Source organism: Pyrus communis, chromosome 11, assembly GCF_041283825.1.
Source record: "Pyrus communis isolate YQ-2024b chromosome 11, ASM4128382v1, whole genome shotgun sequence".
In the NCBI taxonomy this organism is placed as follows: domain Eukaryota; kingdom Viridiplantae; phylum Streptophyta; class Magnoliopsida; order Rosales; family Rosaceae; genus Pyrus; species Pyrus communis.
The window spans coordinates 6,121,799-6,146,598 of NC_142575.1; the positions used below are offsets into that span (position 1 = coordinate 6,121,799).

General features: G+C 35.8%; 2 protein-coding genes and 1 pseudogene across 5 annotated transcripts; all 3 read right to left on the reverse strand.

The window, feature by feature from the left end:
• Positions 1-3,640: 3,640 nt before the first annotated feature.
• LOC137743765 (tropinone reductase homolog At2g29330-like) lies at positions 3,641-6,000 on the reverse strand (annotated as a pseudogene). Its single transcript, XR_015952851.1, has 5 exons — positions 5,866-6,000; positions 5,477-5,684; positions 4,965-5,187; positions 4,605-4,705; positions 3,641-4,160 (listed from the first exon to the last, which is right to left on the reverse strand). The product of XR_015952851.1 is annotated as a tropinone reductase homolog At2g29330-like (transcript).
• A 1,730-nt stretch (positions 6,001-7,730) lies between these two features.
• LOC137743762 (tropinone reductase homolog At2g29330-like) lies at positions 7,731-13,885 on the reverse strand. 2 transcript variants are annotated; one of them, XM_068483707.2, is made up of 5 exons: positions 13,732-13,885; positions 11,985-12,192; positions 11,512-11,728; positions 11,143-11,249; positions 7,731-8,059 (listed from the first exon to the last, which is right to left on the reverse strand). In XM_068483707.2, the coding sequence occupies exons 1-5, from the start codon at positions 13,803-13,805 to the stop codon at positions 7,871-7,873; spliced, it is 795 nt and encodes a 264-aa protein (XP_068339808.1). In that variant the 5' UTR covers positions 13,806-13,885; the 3' UTR covers positions 7,731-7,870. The 2 variants fall into 2 exon arrangements, with proteins under 2 accessions (XP_068339808.1, XP_088535720.1); XM_088679594.1 differs by having other exon boundaries at positions 11,985-12,207; positions 13,732-13,844.
• A 6,219-nt stretch (positions 13,886-20,104) lies between these two features.
• On the reverse strand, positions 20,105-23,320 carry LOC137743761 (tropinone reductase homolog At1g07440-like). Of its 2 annotated transcripts, none has more exons than XM_068483704.2 (5): positions 23,135-23,320; positions 22,779-22,950; positions 22,124-22,340; positions 21,220-21,326; positions 20,105-20,639 (listed from the first exon to the last, which is right to left on the reverse strand). In XM_068483704.2, the coding sequence occupies exons 1-5, from the start codon at positions 23,206-23,208 to the stop codon at positions 20,451-20,453; spliced, it is 759 nt and encodes a 252-aa protein (XP_068339805.1). In that variant the 5' UTR covers positions 23,209-23,320; the 3' UTR covers positions 20,105-20,450. The 2 variants fall into 2 exon arrangements, with proteins under 2 accessions (XP_068339805.1, XP_068339806.1); XM_068483705.2 differs by having other exon boundaries at positions 22,743-22,950; positions 23,135-23,292.
• Positions 23,321-24,800: the final 1,480 nt, after the last annotated feature.

Sequence of the window (24,800 nt, forward strand, 5' to 3'; positions counted from 1 at the left end):
AATTAATTGAATATACAATGTTCCAAATAATTATTATTTTTTCACTTTCTTACCTCAATAGCACTGTGAAACTAAATAATTTGAAGGGGAATATTAGCAAGCTTGTCACTTCGATCTTCTCTTTCTATATTTTTGGCTTTTCTTCTCATGTTGCAATATTACTTGATGATTGAAATGTCTATCTTTTAGACCACTTTTTCAGGAACAGTTCCCATCATGAAGCAACATTGCATAATAAAAATGAGATCTAAAAAGTAAAATGAGAAGATTAAAGTGATATAGTTGCTCGCATCCCTCAAATCTAAACAACACCTTCCTGTTGAATAAAACGTGACTAGCATCCCTCAAATCTGAACAACACCTTGCTAAGCGTGACTAATCGAAATCGAAATTCTACTCAATATCCAAATTTTTATTCTGTCTTTATAGGGACAAACTAAATCGCATTGATTCGCTTTGTTTATAAAAATCTGAATATGACCTGGCTGTTTAAAGAAACAAAAGAAAGAGACCCGGCTAGCTTTTTATTCTACCGACAAAGGTCGCAAAATCCAATCTTCTTTTTTTAAGAGTAACGGATCGTATCTTTTCTTTGCCATTTTTAATTTAGTTTAGAAAAAAAATTGGCTCCCTTGGAATTTCAGGCAAAAACAATAGTATATAATATATTATATAAGAGCTTTTTTAGTGTTTTTGAAATATAATTGTATATACTAGGCCTCGTTTGGCAGCTCGGACTGTACTGACTATTTCTGTCAGATAGGATAAATAGCAACCGGATAGTACTGACTAAATTAGTCGGGTGTTTGGTGCAGTATCGGACTAGTGACCGTATTATTTATACTGTGTTTGGTATTATACTAGATAAGAGGAATCAAACTTAAATTTTTTTTTTTTAAAAAAGTGAAATCATTTTTTTGTTCCCAGATCTCTCCGCACCCCCCAAACACCCTCCCTCTCTCTCCCTTCTTCTTCCCTGACTGCAGAAGAATCCCAAATAATTGTTCCCCAGCTCTCTCCGCCACACCCCCCAAACTCCCTCCCTTTCTCTCCCATATTCTTCTTCCCCGACTAAATAATCCGGACGTTTTGGTTGGTTTTATTAAGCGGGTGTATACCGTGTTATCCTATCCGACCGGTTAAATTAATCCGGCGCTTATTTAGTACGAGTGAACGCCAAACACCCGAGTCCGTATAACTAATCCTATCCGATCCTTTATCTGATCTGCCAAACAGGGCTATGTCATGATATAAAGGTGAAATGTTTAAAAGTTATTTCTCTTACTACTTGTGTTATGTCGTATATAATGTACTAGGTCATGTTCTAGAAATACTAAAAAATTCTCATAGTATAGAGATCCATGATATATATCTTCTCTTTCTCAGACTGTATTGGCCATGCCATTGAGACTTATCTCGATATCCACTGACACATTGACAACTAATGCGTGGCTACCACATTCAAGTTGGCTATAATAATTGAGTAGCTCAAACCAAAAGGAAAAGAAAAGAAAAAGTATTTTATATACAATGATTTTTACACTAAGAAAGCAAAGGATTCGGGCTAAGTACGCAAGAAGTCAGCATAATAAATTTATATTAAACTCGTTATTTACAAGATTTAAACTCAAAATCTCATGTCTTAGGTGAAGAGTACTAATAGTGATTAGCTTAAAATTTGAAAGAATGCAACACATGAAGAATTGGATTAAAGGACCACTATTTCAAAGATACTTTTGGAACAAGAAAACAAATGGAAAATATTAGAGAGTGGAAGAGAACTTGTGTGTTTACAGTCCCACGTCAAGAGTGAGAGCGATGTCTTTTTGGTTAACTTTTGGCAAATAGATGTCATTGAGACTATTGTTTAAAGGCATACAATTCTTCCTTGCATTTTTTAATGCAATCTGTTGTTAATGGTCAAACAATGAGTTTAATACTCACACGATGATGCGTAAGAATCTCGGCAACAGGTGGGATGAAAATATGCTCCGTTTGATAATACTTTTTTTTTTTAGAAGTATTTTGCTTAGAAGCGGCTTTTAGTATAAGCATATCGAAATTTTTACTATGAATACAAGTGTTTTAAAAAATAAAAAAATAATAAAAAAATAAAATAAAATAAATAAAAGGATTTCAAAAATTGCATAGCATGTGCTTAATCCAGAAAACTGTTCAAGATCTCTTTATACCCATAAACATTTTGAACTATTTTTACTTAACATCATCATATTTAAAAGAGCTTTAGTTCTTTCAAAGACACTTTCAATTGGAAACCGCCCCCTATAACAACCTAGACATATGAAGTTATGAGAATACTTGAAGAGCAAGTTGTCCAAATAATCTTTATGTGATCTTTGGAGGGGTCAGTTGATGTTGCTTAAAGAGTTTTTGTAACATCTCTCGTCTAAGTTCACCTCAGCACTTAAGTTTAGTTATTTTTTAATCTTTAATTGTACGAAAAGAATCTTTAATTGTACAAAAAGAAAAAAAAGGGACATATTACATGAACATAATAAGCAGTGGCGAAGTTAGAATTTTCAAATAATTTGATCATCATATCAACTAAAAAAGCTTCATTGGACTATTTCATCGAGCACCTAGTAGGCACTTACAAATTCCTACCAACACATACTGAAAGCTTATGCTAACGTATGTCGACAACTACTTTTATTTTAGAGGCTTGTCAATGGTGAATGCAAGATACCGTGGAGTAATATTGAAGATTGTCAAGGCTTGTCAACTAAGGTATTTCATCGAGCACATGGTGATCACAATAGAGTCGCACACAAGAAGAGAAATGGAAGACAACTGTGATAGAATAAAGTAGAAAAAAAAAAGTGGGAGGAGGGGGTTGTAAATTTCGTTTGCCTTAGTTGTTTATAGGGGTCAAATACAATACACAAACAAATATACATGGAGGTTTTTAAGTTGTTGATATCAAGAGCAACCAATGACCCTATACTAACTTTGTCACTGGTAATAAGATCCATGTCTTAATTTTTTCCTAAGAACATAAAAAACCTTGTGTCGTTGAGTATTGAGAGGAACAAGTCATCCAGTAATCCAGGATATCAGCCTTGTTGTATCTTTGAGGGGCCAAGGAAAAAGATGATGTGCAATGCTTCTTGAGGAGTTTTGTTGTTTCTCAATAAAATCTAGTCATTTGAATTTCTGGGTTCTAGTACGACCTAATGCTTGAAGTTTGAACATGTTATAGAAGCATTTTTTATTGTTCTGATCATACATGTCGATCATTTTCAATGAACTGGCGACTCGATGGTGCTCTTTGGAGGATGTTGGAGTCTTCTCTTCATCAGGTTTGGGGGCCGTGTTTGGCGTGATCTCAGGTGTCTGTTGGGATGATGGTTCGAGATGGTGGGTTGGTGGCGTTCTGGCAGTTGCGGAGGGTAGCAAGTTGCTAGGGTTTGTTGCGGTTTTTTCTTTTGTGGTGGCCTCAAACTTTTGTTTTGGGCCATTTTTGTTTTACTCTGGAGGTCCACATCTATGTTGTGTGCTTATTGTGATTGAGCCTCTTTCTTTGTAATTATGTTGTCTTGGTAATGATTTTATCCTTTAAACAAAACCCAAAAATAAAAAATAAAAAATAAAAAAAATCCAGGCTTGGAAGCTCTTCCACTAGAGTGAAATGAAATGTCAATATACCAAATGGTTGGCAATCTTTTACTTACTTATTTAATTAGAAATTAATGTCACCTATTTTCATATACAATTAAAGCACACCACTTAGGTACAAGATTTTATTTTTCCAGACCTGCAACACTGTCTCTACAGCTGCATATGCAATTATGTATGGGGTGTGCTATCCACACATCCTTTTTTACTTCTCACATACCCTTTGTTAATTTCTGTCTGTTGATCTTCTTCAATTCATTCTATCCGACGGCCGAAAATTAAAAGGGTGTGTGGATATCACACCCCTTATGTATACATGCAGAACTATTTCCAAGTCATGCTCCTTGGAAGAGTAAGCCATTGACGGTCACCCCGCCGTCGACGATAATAGTCTGCCCAGTAATGTAAGAGGCTGCAAGTAGGCATATAAATGCTACCAAGGTAGACACCTCCTCTGGCTCTCCAGGACGTCCTAAAGGGCACCGAGAGTTTATCATCTCCAATTTCTTTTCATTTCGGAGAATCTGCATGCATAGAAGAGATAATGGATGAAAAGGGAATGGATGTGTAGGACACATATATTAGCGACGATCTTAATAATTGGTCAAGCTATTCGTAAACAAATTAATTAAGACTAGATGTATGATCTACACTTGCTGTAAACTTTTCACCGAAAAACTTGGTGTAAACAAGTCAGGTCTAAGAACCTATACATGAATAAACAAAAGACACATGGACTTTTGGCAAAACCTAACTTTTTATTCTAATTTCGACTATGGGCTTTTGGCAGACTCATCAACGAAATACAGATTAGCTTGAAGTTATGAGATGATTGTAATATAAGAAGTTAAAAGAATTCACTCGTGTATCTTAAATGCGGTTTTGATTTTCTTGTCACAACATTGATTGTATTTAAAAAACAATAAAAATAAAAGGCATGCGCAAGAATGTGATCCGAATAATCTTACAGGTTCAACAAGGGAAGTCGTGATGAACCAAGGCGCCACACTGTTGATCCTTATGTTATCCTTTGCCCACTCACATGCTAAGTTTTTTGTTAACTGATTCATTGCACTTGAGATGCAATAAAGAAAAGCCACACTTTGGTCTAACATTAAAAATACACACCAAAAACATGTAATTAAATTTTAGGTTAGTCTAAAAGTGATATAAACAATGTATGATACTTTTCAAATTTTTAATCTGATATAAGGTGTTAGTCTAAAAGTGATATTTAGATTTGAATGAATTTTTAACTAATTATAAACAATATATGATACTTTTCAATTTTTAATAAAAGTCGAAATCTATGTAAGGAAATTAACTATAAGCACCTTTAGCAGCAGAATATATAGATGCACCATCTATTGAGACCACACCAGCAGTAGAGGACAAAAAAACAATGCTAGCAGCTCCTGCAGCTTTGAGAAGAGGATGTGAAAGTTGGCAAAAGTTGTAAGCAGATTCAAGATTGGTACTCATTATGAATGAGTAATCTTCAGCTGTGTACTCTAGCGTTGCTTTCGGTAAGTTAGTCCCCACATTGTTTATCTATAACAAGACATTATTGAAAAGGTTTAGCATAACACAACGATTTTAGCTTACATGTATTATTGAAAAAATGCATGAAAATTATGTGTATTAAATGTAAAAAAGTACATACATACATGTACACATCTTTGAGTTTTAAAAAATGTACAATTTTACAAATTATTGAAATTTGAAATGTGTACAACAAACATATTTATTTACGAGAGGATGTTAAGTTTGTCATGAAAGTGTGATGATGATTTGTGATTCATGCACATATGTTATTTCAACTAATCAGTCTTCTACTTACAAGGATGCTGAGTTTGCCATCAAAAAGTGATGAGACCTTGTTTATAAGCTCCTCTCTTTAGGTTTTTGACACCACATCACAGACTGAGCCAATGACTTGAAAACCCTTCTTCTCCCACTGACTCAGGCAGTCATTAAGGTCAACCTCATTTCGGGAACAAGCATGCACAATTGCACCCAGCCCTGCCAATTCCTCCACTATCGCATACCTAAATAAAACTTTACTAATTTTACACAGAGCATTAAAAAATAATTCAAACCCATAATTCTAAAACAAAAGAAAACATAGGACAAGTGGAGAAATAAAGAGAATAATGCATTGGATGTATAGGAAAATTGAAACTAAAAGAAGATTAAGGTTCTGAAGCATTCAAATTTAGAGAATCTAACCCAATTCCTTTGGTTCCACCAGTGACAAGAGCTGTCATTCCACGAAGAGACCATCTCCTCTCTCTGCTATTCATCTCTATCTGCTCTCTAATTTATCTTTATGCAAATACTTTGTGGTTTCGATTATATTTCTTTTCGATGGGATAATTATTGTATATTTTGGTGGCCAGGGAAAAGTACGCGTGCCATCTGTTCACTCAGCAACTTGCAACATTTTGTTTGCTTGTTTTGATGTGGCAAACTATGCAAATTGATTGTCCAATTTGAATTTGACTAAATTATATTTCATCCAATTTCAACATCGTACAATGTCTTTCTATTTCATACAACTTTCGATTCAATTATTACACAGTGGTTCAATAGTTCATAATGAATTCTAGACTTGTATTCTATAAAGCTCATTTTGAATTTGATTCATGACACTGATAAATCATACACTATAAAGAATTGAAGTTTAAAGAACACTATTTCAACGAACTTTTGGAACTAGAAAGCAAAGATATAAAATTTTGGAGCTAGAAAACAAATGTAAAGTATTACAGTTCGTCCAAAATGAGATCGATGTGTTTTTGGTTAATTTTTCAGCAAATAGACATGTCATTGAGAGTATTGTTTAAAGCCAGACAATTCCTCCTCCACATTTTTTGAGTGCAATCTCGTTAATGGTAATAGAATGAGTTTAATACTCACACGACTATACGCAAGAATCTCGGTAACTGATGGGATGAAAATTTGGCTCCCTTTGAAACTACCTTTCCCTTTCTTTTTTCTTTTCTTTTTTATTTTTTATTTTTTTTAAGTACTTTTGCTTAGAAGCATTTTCAAAAGAAGCATATAGAAATTTTTAATAAAATGCAAGTGTTTCTTAAAAAAAATCTTAAACATTGCATAGCATGTTCTTCTTCCGTAAAACAGTTCAAGTACTTTTTAAACAAAAAACATTTTAAAATATTTTTACTAAACATTATCATGTCTGCAAGTGCTTTAGTTATTTAAACAGCATTTCGAATTGGAAACAGGCCGTACAACAAGCTGGACATATGAAGTTTTGAGAATAGTTGATGAGCAAGTTGTCCAAACCATATTTATGTAATCTTTGGAGGGTTCAGTTGATGTTGCTTAAAGCGTTTTTCTGACATCTCTCATCTAAGTTCACCTCACCATTTAAATGAATTATTTTTTAATTTTTAATTGAACGAAAAGAAAAAAGGGGCATATTTCATGAAACGTAATAAGATTCCTATCTTAATTTTTTCCAAGAACCAAAAAAAAAAAAAAAAAACTTGTATCGTTGAGCATTGATAGAGACATGCCGTCCTGTAATCCAGAAAATTAATTTTATGATCAGCCATGTAAGGAAAACGATGATGTGCAATGCTTCTTGAGGAGTTTTGTTGTTTCTCAATAAAATATATTTATTTGAATTTCCTGCTTCTTGTACTACCTATTGCTTGAAGTTTGCATAAGATTATAGAAGCATTTTTCATTGTTCTAATCATACATGTCGATCATTTCCAATGAACTGGCGATCTTGGTAGTGTTGTTTGGAGGATGTCGGAGTCTTCTCTCCATCCAGTTTTGGGGTTGTGTTTGGCCGATCTCAGGCGTCTGTTGGGAACGATGGTTTGAGATGGTGGGCTGGTGGCATTTTGGCAGTGGTGGAGTAGCAAATTGCTTGGATTTGTTGCGGTTTTTTAGGCCCAAACCTTTGTTTTGGGCCATTTTTGCTTTACTCTGAAGGTCCATATTTGCATTTTGTTCTTATTGTAATTGATCCTCTTTCTTTGTAATTTTATTGTCTTGGTAAAAATTTCATCCTAAAAAAAATTCAGGCTTGAAAGCTCTTCCAATAGAACGCTACTAAATGTCAAAAGACCAAATGTTTGGCAATCTTTTATTTTCTTATTTAATTAGAACATTAATGATGTCATCCATTTTCACATACAATAAAAGCACACCACTTTGGAATTATTAGATATGAGATTTTTTTAGAACTATTTCCAAGTTATGCTCCTTGGAAGAGCAAGCCATTGACAGTCACTCCACCGTCGATGATAATAGTCTGCCCAGTAATGTAAGAGGCTGCAGGTAGGCATAGAAATGCTACCAAGGAAGACACCTCCTCTGGCTCTCCAGGACGTCCTAAAGGGCACCTAGAGTTCATCATCTCCAATATCTTTTCATTTCGGAGAACCTGCATGCATAAAAGAGATAATGGATGAAAAGAGAACGGATGTGTAGGACACATATATTAGCGACGATCTTAATAATTGGTCAAGCTATTCATAAACAAATTAATTAAGACTAGAAGTATCATCTAAACTCGGTGTAAACTTTTCTCCCAAAAGCTTGCTGTAAACAAGTCAGGTCTAAGAACCTATACATGAATAAACAAAGGACATGGACTTTTGGCAAAACCTAACTTTTTATTCCAATTTCAACTATGGGCTTTTGGCAGAATAATCAACGAAATACGGATTGGCTTGAAGTTATGAGATGATTGTAATATGGGGTGTGATATTCACACACCCTTTTAATTTTTGACCGTCGAAACAGATGAATTAAAGAACAAGGGACAGAAATCAACAAGAGGTGTGTGAGAAGTAAAAAGGGGTGTGTGGATAGCACACCCCTTGTAATATAAGAAGTTAAAAGAATTCACTCATGTATCTTAAATGTGGTTTTGATTTTCCTGCCGCAACATCGGTTGTATTTAAAAAAAAGGAAAATAAAAGGCATGCACAAGAACGTGATTAGAATAATCTTACAGGATCAGCAAGCGGAGTCGTGATGAACCAAGGTGCCACACTGTTGGTTCTTATGTTATCTTTCGCCTGCTCACATGCTAAGTTTTTTACTAACTGATTTATTGCACTTGAGATAAAATAAGAAAAGCCACACTTTGATGAAACTGAGTTTCCTTATCTCAGCTTACTGAAACTGTCCAAGCAACCTGGTAGTTCGCCTATGTTACCACAACAATCATGTTTCACATCATCACCAACATGTCTTACACTAGTTCCCAATGTTAACAATATATTGGTAGTACCTTTGTCTCATTCTCATTCCTCATCTCCTACTTTTGTTATTCAACCTTCAGCTTCGAGTGTGCCTATTTCTAGTCCTATTGATCATGGCTCATAACCTGTTGTTTATCTTTCACCTTTACCATCTCATACTTCTCGGTCCATTGCTGCTCCAATACCTGATCATATTCAACTTTCCGTGGGTCCTGAATTTAGTCCAGATTATTTGCAAGTAGTGTTACCCATTGCACAATTAAATATGCATCATATGCAGACCAGAAGTAAGAGTGGTATTATCAAACACAAGGCTTTCTTGAGTATTATAGAGACATCTGGTGAGGTTGATACGTCTCTCATTGAGCTAGTTACATAGAACTGCTATGAAATCATCTGTGTGAATGAATGGTACGAAGGAAGAAATTGAAGCCCTTCACTCTCTAAGAACTTGGTCTCTTGTTACTCTTCCATCTTAGAAGAACTTAGTAGGGTGTAAAATGGGTTTTTAAGATTAAGAAGAATGCTGATGGATGTGTTGTAAGGCACAAAGCTCGATTAGTTGCAGAAGGGTTCAGTTAAGAAGAATGATTGGACTACAGAGAGACCTTTAGTCCAGTAGTAAAGCTTACCACAGTTTGAGATTAGTTTTGGCATTAGCTGCTCAATTTAACTGGCCTTTTAAGGCAGCTTGATGTTAAAAATGCATTTCTGCATGGCATCTTGCAAGAAGAAGTTTACGTGGCACAACGACCTGGATTTGAAGATCCCAAGTATCCTCATTTGGTTTGTAAGCTACATAAGTCTTTCTATGGATTAAAACAAGTACCACGGGCTTGGAATGAAAGATTCACATCCCTTCTTCCTTCCCTAGGGTTTCAATCTACATATTCAGACTTATCTCTCTTTGTGAAGTATGTTGGTTCTGACATAGTGGTCTTACTTCTTTATGTTGATGACATAATCCTAACTGGCAGTGCCACAGTTGCTATTCAACATGTCATTGATTCTCTTATTACTGAGTTTGATATCAAAGATTTGGGACCATTGCATTATTTTTTTGGGCATTCTAATATCTTATACAACAACTGGTTTATTTTTGTCACAAACCAAGTACATTCAAGACTTAGTGAACAAGACATAAATGAGTGATTGCACCATGTAACACTCCACGCTTACCCTATAATTAACTATTGAATGATGATGAGCTTCCATTTCCAGGTGCTCAAACATATCGAAGTATAGTTGGTGCTTTACAGTACCTTACTTTTACTCATCCAGATATTGCATTCTCAGTGTATCAAGTGTCTCAATTTATGCAATAGCCTATGGTCTCTCATTATACTACAGTTAAATGCATTTTGAAAGGAACTAAGTCTGTTTAAAAGCATTTAGGGATGCAGATTGGGCAGGTAATCCAAATGATCAAAGGTCTACAACTGGGTTAGTTGTTTTCTTGGGCTCGAATCCAATATCTTGGTCATCCAAGAAACAACAAATTGTTTCTCGATTATCCACAGAAGTAGAATATCGGGCCATGTCATCCACTGCAGCTAAACTTGATTTGATTAAGCAATTCTCTACCTTCTTGAAGATTAAAGTGTCTTCTGCTCCTGTGCTTTTTTGTGATAATTTGTCAGTCATTGCACTCTCATTTGATCCGGTTCAACATCAAAAGACCAAGCATATTGAGATTGATGTTCATTTCATTTGTGAAAGGATTGCCCAAAAGAAGTTGTTTGTGCAGTTTGTGTTTTCCCGAGAGCACTTCACATATATTCTTACTAAAGGGCTTAGTGCTCCTCTCTTTCAAACTTATTGCAGCAATCTCATGCTTGGTTTTTCACTGTGAATGAGTTTGAGGGGGGATGATAGAGATAATACATAAGCTTGGAATGTGTAGGATTGTGACACATGTAATGAGATTATATAAGTTAGTTATGGTTGCTAGAATGTATAGCTGCGGAAGATTCTTGTATAAATACCCTCATAGTGTATTAGCTTGGTTGCTAAGAAACGAAATAACAAGAATTAGTTTCGTTCTCTTTCTAGATTTTCTGCATTTAAGCTTCTCCTTCTTGGTTAACATGAAATACGAATTGGCTATGAAGTTATGAGATGATTGTTATATAAGTAGTTAAAAGAATTCACTCATGTATCTTAAAAGAAGTTTTGATTTTCCTGCTGCAACATCGATTGTATTTAAACAAAATGAAAATAAAAGGCATGCACAAGAACTTGAACAGAATAATCTTACTGGTTCAACGAGGGGAGTCGTTATGAGCCAAGGTGCCACACTGTTGGTCCTTATGTTATCCTTCGCCCACTCACATGCTAAGTTTTTTGCTAACTGATTCATTGCACCTGAGATACAATAAAGAAAAGCCACACTTTGGTCTAACATTAAAAATCACACACAAAAAACAGTGTAATCAAATTTTAGGTTAGTCTAAAAGTGATATAAACAAATATATGATACTTTTAAAAATTTTAATCTGATATAAGGTGTTAGTGTAAAAGTGATATTTAGATTTGAATGAATTTTTAACTAATTATAAACAATATATGATACTTTTCAATTTTTAATAAAAGTCGAAATCTATGTAAGGAAATTAACTATAAGCACCTTTAGCAGCAGAATATATAGATGCACCATCTATTGAGACCACACCAGCAGTAGAGGACAAAAAAACAATGCTAGCAGCTCCTGCAGCTTTGAGAAGAGGATGTGAAAGTTGGCAAAAGTTGTAAGCAGATTCAAGATTGGTACTCATTATGAATGAGTAATCTTCAGCTGTGTACTCTAGCGTTGCTTTCGGTAAGTTAGTCCCCACATTGTTTATCTATAACAAGACATTATTGAAAAGGTTTAGCATAACACAACGATTTTAGCTTACATGTATTATTGAAAAAATGCATGAAAATTATGTGTATTAAATGTAAAAAAGTACATACATACATGTACACATCTTTGAGTTTTAAAAAATGTACAATTTTACAAATTATTGAAATTTGAAATGTTAAGTTTGTCATGAAAGTGTGATGATGATTCGTGATTCATGCACATATGTTATTTCAACTGATTAGTCTTCTACTTACAAGGATGTTGAGTTTGCCATCAAAAAGTGATGAGACCTTGTTTATAAGCTCATCTCTTTGGGTTTTTGACACCACATCACAGATTGAGCCAGTGACCTGAAAACCTTTCTCCTCCCACTGACTCAGGCAGTCATTAAGTTCAACCTCATTTCGGGAACAAGTATGCACAATTGCACCCAGCCCTGCCAATTCCTCCACTATCGCATACCTAAATAAAACTTTACTAATTTTACACAGAGCATTAAAAAATAGGGTAAAGTACAAAAAACTACCTCAACTATTGGTATTATGATATTTTCATACCTTATTTTTTTTAAATTGATAATGTCATATATACCTCATCTTTAGAATTTGGTCCAATGTTATACCTTCCATTACTTGGCAGTTTATTTTTCAGTTAAATACTGACGTGGCTTGATTCGAGGCCCACTTTATATTAAAAAATTATTAAAAACTAAAAAAAAATTTATTTAATATTTTTTAAATATTAAAATAATACTAAAAGTAAAAAAAAAAAAACCCCTTATTTCGTCCCTCCCTTGCCCCCTTTCGCCTCCTCTCTCTTCTCCCTATCTTCATCTTCTTCCCCCACTTGCAAATCAAAACATAAAAAAAAAAAAAAAAAAAAAAAAATCCAATTTGCCTTCCCCCACACCCACACTCAGTTTCCCCCACACCCACATCTCTTCTCCCTCCTGCAACCCATAAAGAAAAAAAAACCCCAGATCCCGTCGGCGGGAAGATGGGTGCGTAGAGAAGGTGGAGGATGGGTGCGGAAGAGGATGTGGAGAATGGATGAGAGTGGTTGATTTGGGGTTTGATGGGTTTTCAATTTTTTATTTTTTATTTTTTTCTTTCCTCCTTTTTTTTCTCTTATTCTTCTTCCTCCTTCTCCTTCTTCTTCTTGTGCAGGGGAGTTGATGGTTTTCAAAAATTTTTTTTTTTTCCTTCCTCCTTTTTTTCCTCTTCTTCTTCTTCCTTCTCCTTCTCCTTCTCTTTCTTCTTCTTCCGCAGGGGGATTGATGGGTTTTCAATTTTTTTTTTCTTCCTCTTCTTCTTCTTCCTCCTCCTTTTCTTCCTCTTCTTCTTCTTCTTCCTCCTTCTCCTTCTCCCTTCTTCTTCTTCCGCGCCGGGGGGGGGGGGGGATTTTTTTTTTCTTCCTCCTCCTCCTTCTCCTTCTTGTTCTTCCGCAGGGGGGTTGATGGGTTTTCAAAATTTTTTTGTTTTTTTTTGGGTTTGCAGATGGGGGGAAGAAAATGAAGATGGGGAGAAGAGAGAGGAGGGGGGAGAGGGAGCGGACGGACGAATTGATTGTTTTTTTTTTTGTTTTTTGTTTTTGACTTTTTATTATTATTTTAATATTTAAATAATATTAAATAAATTTTTTTAGTTTTTAATAATATTTTAATGATTTTTTTAATAGAAAGTGGATCTCGAATCAAGCCACGTCAGCATTTAACTGAAAAAGTAAACGGCCAAGTAACGGAAGGTATAACATTGGACCAAATTCTAAATATGAGGTATGACATTGTCAATTTTAAAAGATGAGGTATGAAAATGTCGTGACACCAATAGTTGAGGTAATTTTTGTACTTTACCCTAAAAAATAATTCAAACCCATAATTCAAAAACAGAAGAAAACATGGGACAAGTGGAGAAATAAAGAGAATATTGCATTGGATGCATAGGAAAATTGAAACTAAAAGAAGATTAATGTTCTTAAGTATTCAAATTTAGAGAAGCTAACCCAATTCCTTTGGTTCCACCAGTGACAAGAGCTGTCATTCCACGAAGAGACCATCTCCTCTCTCTGCTATTCATCTCTATCTTCTCTCTAATCTATCTTTATGCAAAAACTTTGTGGTTTCTACTATATATCTTTTCGATAGGATAATTATTGTATATTTTGGTGGCCAGGGAAAAGTACGCGTGCCATCTATTCATTCAGCAACTTGCAACATTTTGTTTGCTTGTTTTGATGTGGCAAACTATGCAAATTGATTGTTCAATTTGAATTTGACTAAATTATATTTCATCCAATTTCAACATCGTACAATGACTTTCTATTTCATACAACTTTCGATTCAATTATTACACGGTGGTTTAATAGTTTAGGACGAATTCTAGACTCGTATTCTATAAAGCTTGTTTTGAATTTGATTTATAACATTGATGAATCATACACTATAAAGAATTGAAGTTTAAAGAACACTATTTCAACGAACTTTTGGAACTAGAAAGCAAAGATACATCATTTTGAAGCTAGAGAACAAATGTAAATTATTACAGTTGGTCTAGAATAAGATCGATGTCTTTTTGGTTAATTTTTCAGCAAATAGACATGTCATTGAGAGTATTGTTTAAAGGCATACAATTCCTCCTCCACATTTTTTTAATGCAATCTTGTTAATGGTCACAGAATGAGTTTAATACTCACACGACTATACCTAAGAATCTCGGTAACTGATGGGATGAAAATATGGCTCCATTTGAAACTACTTTTTATTTATTTATTATTTATTTATTTATTTTTAAAGTACTTTTTCTTAGAAGCATTTTCAGAAGAAGCATATAGAAATTTTTAATAAAATGCAAGTGTTTCTTAAAAAAAAAAAAAAAAAAATCTTAAACATTGCATAGCATGTTCTTCATCCAAAAAACAGTTCAAGTACTTTTTAAACAAAAAAACATTTTAAACTATTTTTACTTAACATTATCATGTCTGCAAGTGCTTTAGTTATTTAACAGCATTTCGAATTGGAAACAGGCCGTACAACAAGCTGGACATATGAAGTTTTGAGAATAGTTGATGAGCAAGTTGTCCAAACCATATTTATGTAATCTTTGGAGGGTTCAGTTGATGTTGCTTAAAGCGTTTTTCTGACATCTCTCATCTAAGTTCACCTCACCATTTAAATGAATTATTTTTTATTTTTTAATTGAAAGAAAAGAAAAAATGGGGCATATTTCATGAAACGTAATAAGATTTCTATCTTAATTTTTTTCCAAGAACCAAAAAAAAAAAAAAAAAAAAAAAACTTGAATCGTTGAGCATTGATAGAGACATGCCGTCCAGTAATCCAGAAAATTAATTTTATGATCAGCCATGTAAGGAAAACGATGATGTGCAATGCTTCTTGAGGAGTTTTGTTGTTTCTCAATAAAATCTATTTATTTGAATTTCCTGCGTCTTGTACTACCTATTGCTTGAAGTTTGCATAAGATTATAGAAGCATTTTTTATTGTTCTAATCATACATGTCGATCATTTCCAATGAACTGGCGATCTTGGTAGTGTTGTTTGGAGGATGTCGGAGTCTTCTCTCCATCCAGTTTGGGGGTTGTGTTTGGCCGATCTCAGGCGTCTGTTGGGAACGATGGTTTGAGATGGTGGGTTGGTGGCGTTTTGGCAGCGGTGGAGTAGCATGTTGCTAGGATTTGTTGCGGTTTTTTGGGCCAAAACCTTTGTTTTGGGCCATTTTTGCTTTACTCTGAAGGTTCATATCTGCGTTGTGTGCTTATTGTAATTGGACCTTTTTCGTTGTAATTTTGTTGTCTTGGTAAAAATTTTACCCTAAAAAAAATTCAGGCTTGAAAGCTCTTCCAATAGAACGCTACTAAATGTCAATAGACCAAATGTTTGGCAATCTTTTATTTTCTTATTTAATTAGAACATTAATGATTGTTAAACCTAAGTATATGCTGAAAAAGATCTCTGCGAACTGGAAGGATTGTCTTCTTAAACAACTAACAAGAAACTGGCTATAAATAAGCCTTACAAACAAATGGAACGGAAAAACTGCAGCCCACGTTAAACATAATCCTAAACGTGGTAAATGACTAAGTCTCTAAGTAAACAACAACAACTGATTCCTAAAAACTAGGATTTATTGAACCATGCAGTTAACCTGCTTACAAAAGATACCCTATGTTTACGTAGTGGATAGAACCACTACGTCCACAAACCTTAATATTCTATCATCCTCCCTTAAACTAATTGCAGTGCAATCAGTTTACACCTGGTTCCAAACGCATCCCCATAAGCCCACGCATCTTCAGAAAGGCATCAGTCTTTAAAGGCTTAGTGAATATATCTGCTATTTGCTCCTGAGTGGTGCAATGGACCAGCTGCACAGTTTCATCTTTAGTCAATTCACGAAGAAAATGGAAGCGCACATCTATGTGTTTGCTTCGACCGTGCATGACAGGATTCCTAGAGAGCTTTATTGCTGAGCTATTGTCACAATAAATTGTTGTAGGACCTCGCTGGACTTGACATAGTTCTTGCATTATCCTTCTCAACCAGATTGCTTGACACGCACATGAAGCTGCTGCTATAAACTCAGCTTCAGTTGTTGATAATGTAACTATAGGTTGCTTCTTCGAAGCCCAACACACAGCTCCTGCACTCAACATAAACAGATACCCCGATGTGCTCTTTCTGTCATCTAAGTCGCCTGCATAATCACTATCTGAAAAACCTCTGAGCTCAACATGTCCTCCCTTGCTGTATTGAATCCCGAGACCAATCGTGCCTTTCAAATACCTCAGAACCCTTTTTGCTGCTGCCAAATGCATTTCTGTTGGACACTCCATAAATCTGCTAATTAAACTTACCACAAACATAGTGTCAGGCCGAGTGGCTGTAAGATACATGAGACTCCCCACAATTTGTTTGTAGACAGTGCTGTTGACCTTTTCACCCGTGTCATCCTTTGTCAACTTGGTACCTGGAACAATAGGATTCTGTACTGAGTTGCAATTCTCCATATTGAACCTTTTCAACACATCCTGTGCATACTTCTTTTGACATATAAATATTCCTTCTTTCCGCTGCAAAACTTCGATTCCAAGAAAGTATCTCATCTTGCCAAGATCAGTCATTTCAAACTCATTCATCATTGACTGCTTAAACTCAGTGAACATGTATTCATCATTGCCAGTATAAATGAGATCGTCAACATATAGACAAACAACAAGAATTTTACCTCCATCGCCAGTTTTGATAAACAAGGTGTGCTCATATGGACATTTCACAAACCCTTCCTTCAAGAAATAAACTTCTATACGACTATACCAAGCACGAGGGGCTTGTTTAAGTCCATATAAAGCTTTTCTTAGTTTGTAAACTTTATGCTCTTTATCCTTCAGTACATACCCAGGTGGTTGTTCTACAAATACTTCTTCATTAACCTCCCCATGTAGAAAAGCGCTTTTCACGTCCAATTGATGAATTGTCCAGTCCTTTTGCGCAGCAAGTGCAATTACGATCCGAACAGTTTCCAACCTGGCCACAGGAGCGAATACTTCAGCATAGTCGATCCCATATTCCTGAGCATACCCCTTAGCCACCAGCCGAGCTTTGTACTTATCCACCTCTCCATTCTCATTAAGCTTCGTTTTGTAAACCCATTTGACTCCAATCTTCTTTCCCCCTTTAGGTAAATCCGTTAATTCCCAGGTGTTATTCCTTTCAATGGCTGCAATTTCAACATCCATAGCTTTCCTCCATTTCGAACTTGTCACAGCTTCATTGTAGTGAAGTGGATCACTGTCAGCTAAAAATGCCAGATGCACCATGTCCTCTTCTTCAGATAATCCTTCTCCTGTTACGTAATCTCTCATCCATATTGGCGGAGCCCTAGTTCTGCCTTCCTCTGGACTGGATGCATTTACTTCCGAGACTTGATCCGAGTCACTGTTGCTGCCTGTGTTATTGTCATTCTCACCAGAATCATTGCCATCTTCTCCCTGACTATCAACATCATTATCTTCAGTTGGTTCATCTTCATCGTCATCCCACTCCAACACTGCTATGACAGCTTCAGAATAATGTTCCTCCCAATCCCAGCTATTGTTCTCATCAAAACGAACATCACGACTAATTATGATTTTCTGCGAGACTGGATCAAAAAGTCGATAAGCCTTCGTCCCTTCGCTGACTCCAAGCAGCACGCACTTCAGACTTTTGTCATCCAGCTTAGTCCTCTTATTATCTGAAACATGTACATATGAAATACATCCAAAAATCCTGAAGTAACTTACTGATGGTATCGTCCCACTCCATGCCTCCTCGGGAGTTTTATTTTTGACTGCAAACGTGGGACTTCTGTTGAGCACATGCACGGTCCAGTTTGCTGCCTCTGGCCAAAAGGTCTTTGGCATCTTCTTCTCAATCAATAGACTTCGAACCATGTTCATGATGGTCCTATTCTTGCGTTCAGCCACTCCATTCTGCTGCGGGGTGTAGGCTGCTGTGAGTTGACGTTGAATCCCATTCTCAACACAGAATTCAGCAAACTCATGAGATGTGAATTCCCCTCCACGATCCGTGCGTAGACTTTTGATACTTGCACCTGTTTCTTTCTCCACAAGGCTTTTGAATGCTTTAAAGGTTTTAAAAGCTTCTGACTTCTCAATTAGAAAATAGATCCAAGTCTTACGACTAAAATCATCAATAAATGTGAGTAGATACCTCTTCTTGCTGTTAGATGTAGGTTGTATCGGGCCACATATGTCTGCATGAACAAGTTCTAAGATTTGATCAGCCCTCCACGTACTGTGCTTTGGAAAAGGATCTCTTGATTGCTTGCCTATCAGACAATTCTCACACACTCTTGAGGAGTCCCTTATTTCTGGTAGTCCGCTCACCATTTGCTTCTGTTGTAGCGTCTTTAATCCGCCAAGACTCAAGTGCCCATATCGACAGTGCCACAACTGAACTAGATCATCTGTAATGGCTGTGAAACATGCCTGTTCATTGAAATGATGCTGAGCAATAAGGATGAACATGCGATTTGCAGCCATGACCGTCTCTATGATCAGTCCTCGTTCAGGATGGTAGATCTTGCACCTTCCTTGTTTAATGAGAATAGCAAGACCTCTCTCCTGAAGCTGACCAATACTCAGGAGATTATTCTTTAAGGCAGGTACGTAAAACACTCCCGTGATCACCTGAATTATTCCATGCACTTGAAGTCGAATATTCCCTTTCCCCATCACAGCCATGCTAGTATTGTTTCCCAGTTTCACCGTTTCTCTGAAACTTCCATCAAAGTCCGAGAACAATGCTCTCTTTCCACACATATGGTTACTGCAACCAGAATCCAGAAACCAGATGTCCTCTTTGATCTCCTGAGTATCCACGTATGCCATGAGCAACATCTCTTCACTTGCTTCTGCATAGTTGACTTTTCCTTCCTTGTCTCTCTTGGGGCATTCATACTGAAAATGCCCTAGCTCATGACAGTTATAGCATTCAATTGTTGACTTGTCAAACATCTGTCTGCCCCTTCCTCTACCTCTTCCAAGATAGCCTCCGCGACCACGGCCTCTTCCACCATAGTTCTCTTCGTGAACCACCTTTAGAGCTTGTTCTTCCACAACATGTCCAATCATCCGCTGCTCATGAACCAACAAATTACTTTGCAGTTCGTCAATTGAAAGAATGTCCAAGTCTTTGGATTCCTCAATTGAACAAACCACATAGTCATACTTAGGAGTCATCGATCTCAAAATCTTCTCAATGACTTCTACATCCGTCAGTTTGTCACCATTGATCCTTCTTTTGTTGGCTATGGTTAACGTTCGACCAAAGAATTCGTTCACAGTCTCTCCTGTCTTCATGTGTAGCATCTCAAACTCCTTTCGAAGAGCCTGCAACTGTGCTCGTTTGACTCGAGCAGTTCCTTGATACTTCTGCTTCAACGAATCCCAAATCTCTTTAGCCGTGCCCTTGTTCAGGATTGTTTCCAAAACAGCTCGGTCGATTGCTTGAAACAGATAGTTCTTAGCCTTTAAATCTTTCAACTTGTGCTCCTCGAACACTTTTCGTTGCCCTTCTGAGAGTGAACCTCCTTCTGCTACTGCAGGGATTCCATGCTCCACAAGACTCCAATATTCCTTTGAACGTAGGAAATTTTCCATAAGCATTGCCCAATGATCGTAATGCCCTTCCAGCTTCGGGATGGATGCTTGCACAAAACCACTTCCTTCTCCTGCCATGTTCACGTACTTCTACACTCAAAAGATTACGATCTCTCAAGCTTCGATCAAGAGCCCCAGGGTGGGGCTCTGATACCAAATGTTAAACCTAAGTATATGCTGAAAAAGATCTCTGCGAACTGGAAGGATTGTCTTCTTAAACAACTAACAAGAAACTGGCTATAAATAAGCCTTACAAACAAATGGAACGGAAAAACTGCAGCCCACGTTAAACATAATCCTAAACGTGGTAAATGACTAAGTCTCTAAGTAAACAACAACAACTGATTCCTAAAAACTAGGATTTATTGAACCATGCAGTTAACCTGCTTACAAAAGATACCCTATGTTTACGTAGTGGATAGAACCACTACGTCCACAAACCTTAATATTCTATCAATGATGTCATCTATTTTTACATACAATAAAAGCACACCACTTTGGAATTATTAGATACGAGATTTTTTTTAGAACTGTTTCCAAGTTATGCTCCTTGGAAGAGCAAGCCATTGACAGTCACCCCGCCGTCGACGATAATAGTCTGCCCAGTAATGTAAGAGGCTGCAGGTAGGCATAGAAATGCTACCAAGGAAGACACCTCCTCTGGCTCTCCAGGACGTCCTAAAGGGCACCTAGAGTTTATCATCTCCAATTTCTTTTCATTTCGGAGAACCTGCATGCATAGAAGAGATAATGGATGAAAAGAGAATGGATGTGTAGGACACATATATTAGCGATGATCTTAATAATTGGTCAAGCTATTTGTAAACAAATTAATTAAGACTAGAAGTATCATCTAAACTCGGTGTAAACTTTTCACCCAAAAACTTGCTGTAAACAAGTTAGGTCTAGGAACCTATACATGAACAAACAAAAGACATATGGACTTTTGGCAAAACCCAACATTTTATTCCAATTTCGACTATATGGGATTTTGGCAGACTAATCAATGAAATACGGATTGACTTGAAGTTATGATATGATAGTAATATGGGGTGTGATATTCACACATCCTTTTAATTTTTCACCATCGGATTGGATAAATTAAAGAAGATCAAGAGACAGAAATCAACAAGAGGTGTGTGAGAATTTAAAAAGGGTGTGTGGATAGCACATCCCTTGTAATATATGAAGTTAAAAGAATTCACTCATGTATCTTAAATGCGGTTTTGATTTTCCTGCCGCAACATCGGTTGTATTTAAAAAAAGGAAAATAAAAGGCATGCACAAGAACGTGATTAGAATAATCTTACAGGATTAGCAAGGGGAGTCGTGATGAACCAAGGTGCCACACTATTGGTCCTTATGTTATCTTTCGCCCACTCACATGCTAAGTTTTTTGCTAATTGATTTATTGCACCTGAGATACAATAAGAAAAGCCACACTTTGGTCTAACATTAAAAATCACAGAACAAAAACATTGTAAATAAATTTTAGGTGCTTCTTGTCTCAACCTCTTATGCAACTAGCCACTCCTCTTTTCGCCTCAAACTCCATAGTTGCCGGTCTCTTGATCTGATTGGAGGCCGATGGCAATCCCTCGCCCCATTTTTCTAGCCTCTCTTCTTTATCCTTTCATAGATTGTTGCTTATTTATTTACGTCTTAGTATTTTTATTAATAAGTGTCTTTTTGGTGAGGTTTTTTTGTGGGTATTTCTTCGTGAGTGTTTTAAGTTTGTATTGGTGGGTAGGTTCGCTGCATGTCTTGCGCACAAAATTAGTTTTTAATCTTATATAAAATGGGGTTATGATTTTCACACACCCTTAACAACTTTTCCCACACCTCTTCTTATTTTTTAATACTTAATTGGTATCCTACTATTTAATCTTCCATATATACCCTTCCTACTTTTTTATGGTAATTAATGAAAGATTAAATAAGGAGGGGTATATATGGAAGATTAAAGAGTAGGATACAAATTAAGTATTAAAAAATATGGAGGGGCGTGGGAAAAGTAGTTAAGGGTGTGTGAAAATCACAACCCTATAAAATATTAGTCTAGAAGTGAAGTTTTTAAGAATTTGAATGAAGGTTTTTTTTTTTTTTTTTAATGGAGTTTTTTTTTTTAATGGATTTTTTTTTACAAATTAAAGACAATATATGTTTATTTTTTTATAAAGGTCAAAATTATAAAAGGAAATTAACTATAAGCACCTTTAGTGGCAGAATATATAGATCCAACATCAATTGAGACCACACCAGCAGTAGAGGACAAAAAAACGATGTTAGCAGCTCCTGAAGCTTTGAGAAGAGGATGTGAAAGTTGGCACAAGTGGTAAGCAGATTCAAGATTGGTACTCATTACGAATGAGTAGTCTTCAGCTGTGTACTCTAGCGTTGCTTTCAGTATGCTAGTCCCCACATTGTTTATCTATAACAAGATATTATTGGAAAGGTTTAGCAAAACATAACGATTTTAGCTTGTATGTATTACTGAAAAAAGCATGAAAATTACATGCATTAAATGTAAAAAATACATACGTAAGTGTACATCTTTGAGTTTTAAAAAAAGTACAATTTTATGAATTATTGAAACTTTTATAGCAAACAGAAATATTTACGAGGATGCTAAGTTTGTCATGAAAACGTGATGATGATTCATGATTCATGATTCATGCATATATTGAAAACGTGATGATGATTTACGAATTATTGAAACGTTTATAGCAAACAGAAATATTTACGAGGATGTTAAGCAAATTTGTCATGAAAACGTGATGATGATTCATGAGCATGCATATATGTTATTTCAAATGATCAGTCTTCTACTTACAAGGATGTTAAGTTTGCATTCGAAAAGTGATGAGACCTTATTTATAAGCTCCTCTCTTTGGGTTTTAGACACCACATCACAGACTGAGCCAGTTACTTGGAAACCCTTCTTCTCCCACTGACTCAGGCAGTCATTAAGGTCAACTTCATTCCGGGAACAAGTATGCACAATTGCACCCAGCCCTGCCAATTCCTCCACTATAGCATACCTAAATAAACACTTTACTAATTTAACATAGAACTGTAAAAAATAATTCAAACCCATAATTCTGAAACAGAAAAAAACAAGGGACAATTGGACAAATAAAGAGAATACTGTATTGCGTGTTTAAGAAAAATTGAAACTAAAAATAAGATTAACGTTCTTAATTATCCAACTTTAGAGAAGCTAACCCGATTCCTTTGGTTCCACCGGTGACAAGAGCTGTCATTCCACGAAGAGACCATCTCCTCTCTCTGCTATTCATCTCTATCTGCTCTCTAATCTCGCTGCCTGCTCTCTAATCTATCCATATGCAAATACTTAGTGGTTTATATTTTATATTTCCAATCGATAATGATTATTTGTCGTATTTTGGTGGCCACGGAAAAGTAAGCGTGAGTATGCAAATTGATTGTTCTGTTGAAAAGTCAGGTGGGTAATGAATGCCCACATAGAAACTGGATAGATTTTCAATGCCCATAAAATCATTCTTGACTTTGGGGATGAAGAAATATTATATTGTCAAAGATGTATGCTTGGAGTTGCTCTATAAATAGAGCACTCCGTATGCTTTCAATATTAAGCAGAAAGAGAAAGAGAGGAAAAGGAGAGGAGAGAATACATAGAGTTATCTTTGTACTCCTATTATTCCAAATTATAATGAAAGCATCAATACTGCCGAGGACGTACTCCAGTCACACTGACTATAGAGGAACCTCGTAAATTTTGTGTCTTATTTTATTTATTCCACTGTACACACATCGTCGATTTTACAACATGTTCTTCAATTTGAATTTGACTAAATTATATTTCATCCAATTTCAACATCGTACAATGTCATTCAATTACATACAACTTCTAATCCAATTGTTACAGGGGTGGTCCAGTAATTGAGGACAAATTTCAGATCCATATTTCACATAGCACGTTCGGAATTCGATTACATGTGCTGGTGAATCACATAATGATGGCCAGAGAGATGTTGAAATGTCACCAACTGCTTCTCTTTTAAAAGATTAATAAAATACCTCTTATTTGGTATCAATGTCATACAATCGTTAGTCAATCTGTCAAATAAGTCATTATGTGATGATGTGACAAGTGCAGCTCACATTTTGTTAACTTTTGAGTCCAAATTTGTGTCCCATGGTTAAAACAAATTAAAAGTAAAAAAATTAGTTATTAATAATGTAAAAATTAGAAATCATTTGCAATATCATTTAATATTTTATCTAAAAATTAAAAATAAAAATAAAAAAAATAAAAAAATAAAAAAAGAAAGAAAGAAAATTTGAAACGCAGATCTTCATCTTCCTCTCCACCCAATGCAGGTGACGATCCCCCTCCCTGCAACGTCGTCTCGGCTATGTACTCCGGGACCATCCCCCTGAGCTCCTCCTCAACGATCGTGGACCGCGTCTTCTCCTCTCCCTTTCTCGCATACGACACAGACCACCACCACCACAAAGTGCAAAAAGCTCCGCCAAAATCAAACAACCACAATCATCAAACCACCACCACCGTCAGATTCCCATGTGACCATGATAATTAAGCAGTGCGATTAATTTCATTTAGCTTTATATTATTACCTGTTTAATCTTGTACAAACATATTAATTTCTTATACTCTAATTGGGCAATTTACTGTTAAAAAGTTATGTCTTTACTGAGCTGTTTTAACTCACTTCTCTTTTGTTTTGCAGGTTTAGAAATAGACAATCAAAATGGTAGATGGAATGAGATTGAATTAGATGTGAGGCTAGTAGTTCAATTAATTTTTGTATTTTGGCCTTGTAAATATTTCTTGAGTTTCTTTTCCTAAGATGAATTAAGTTCTCACCCCATTTCAGTTTTAGTT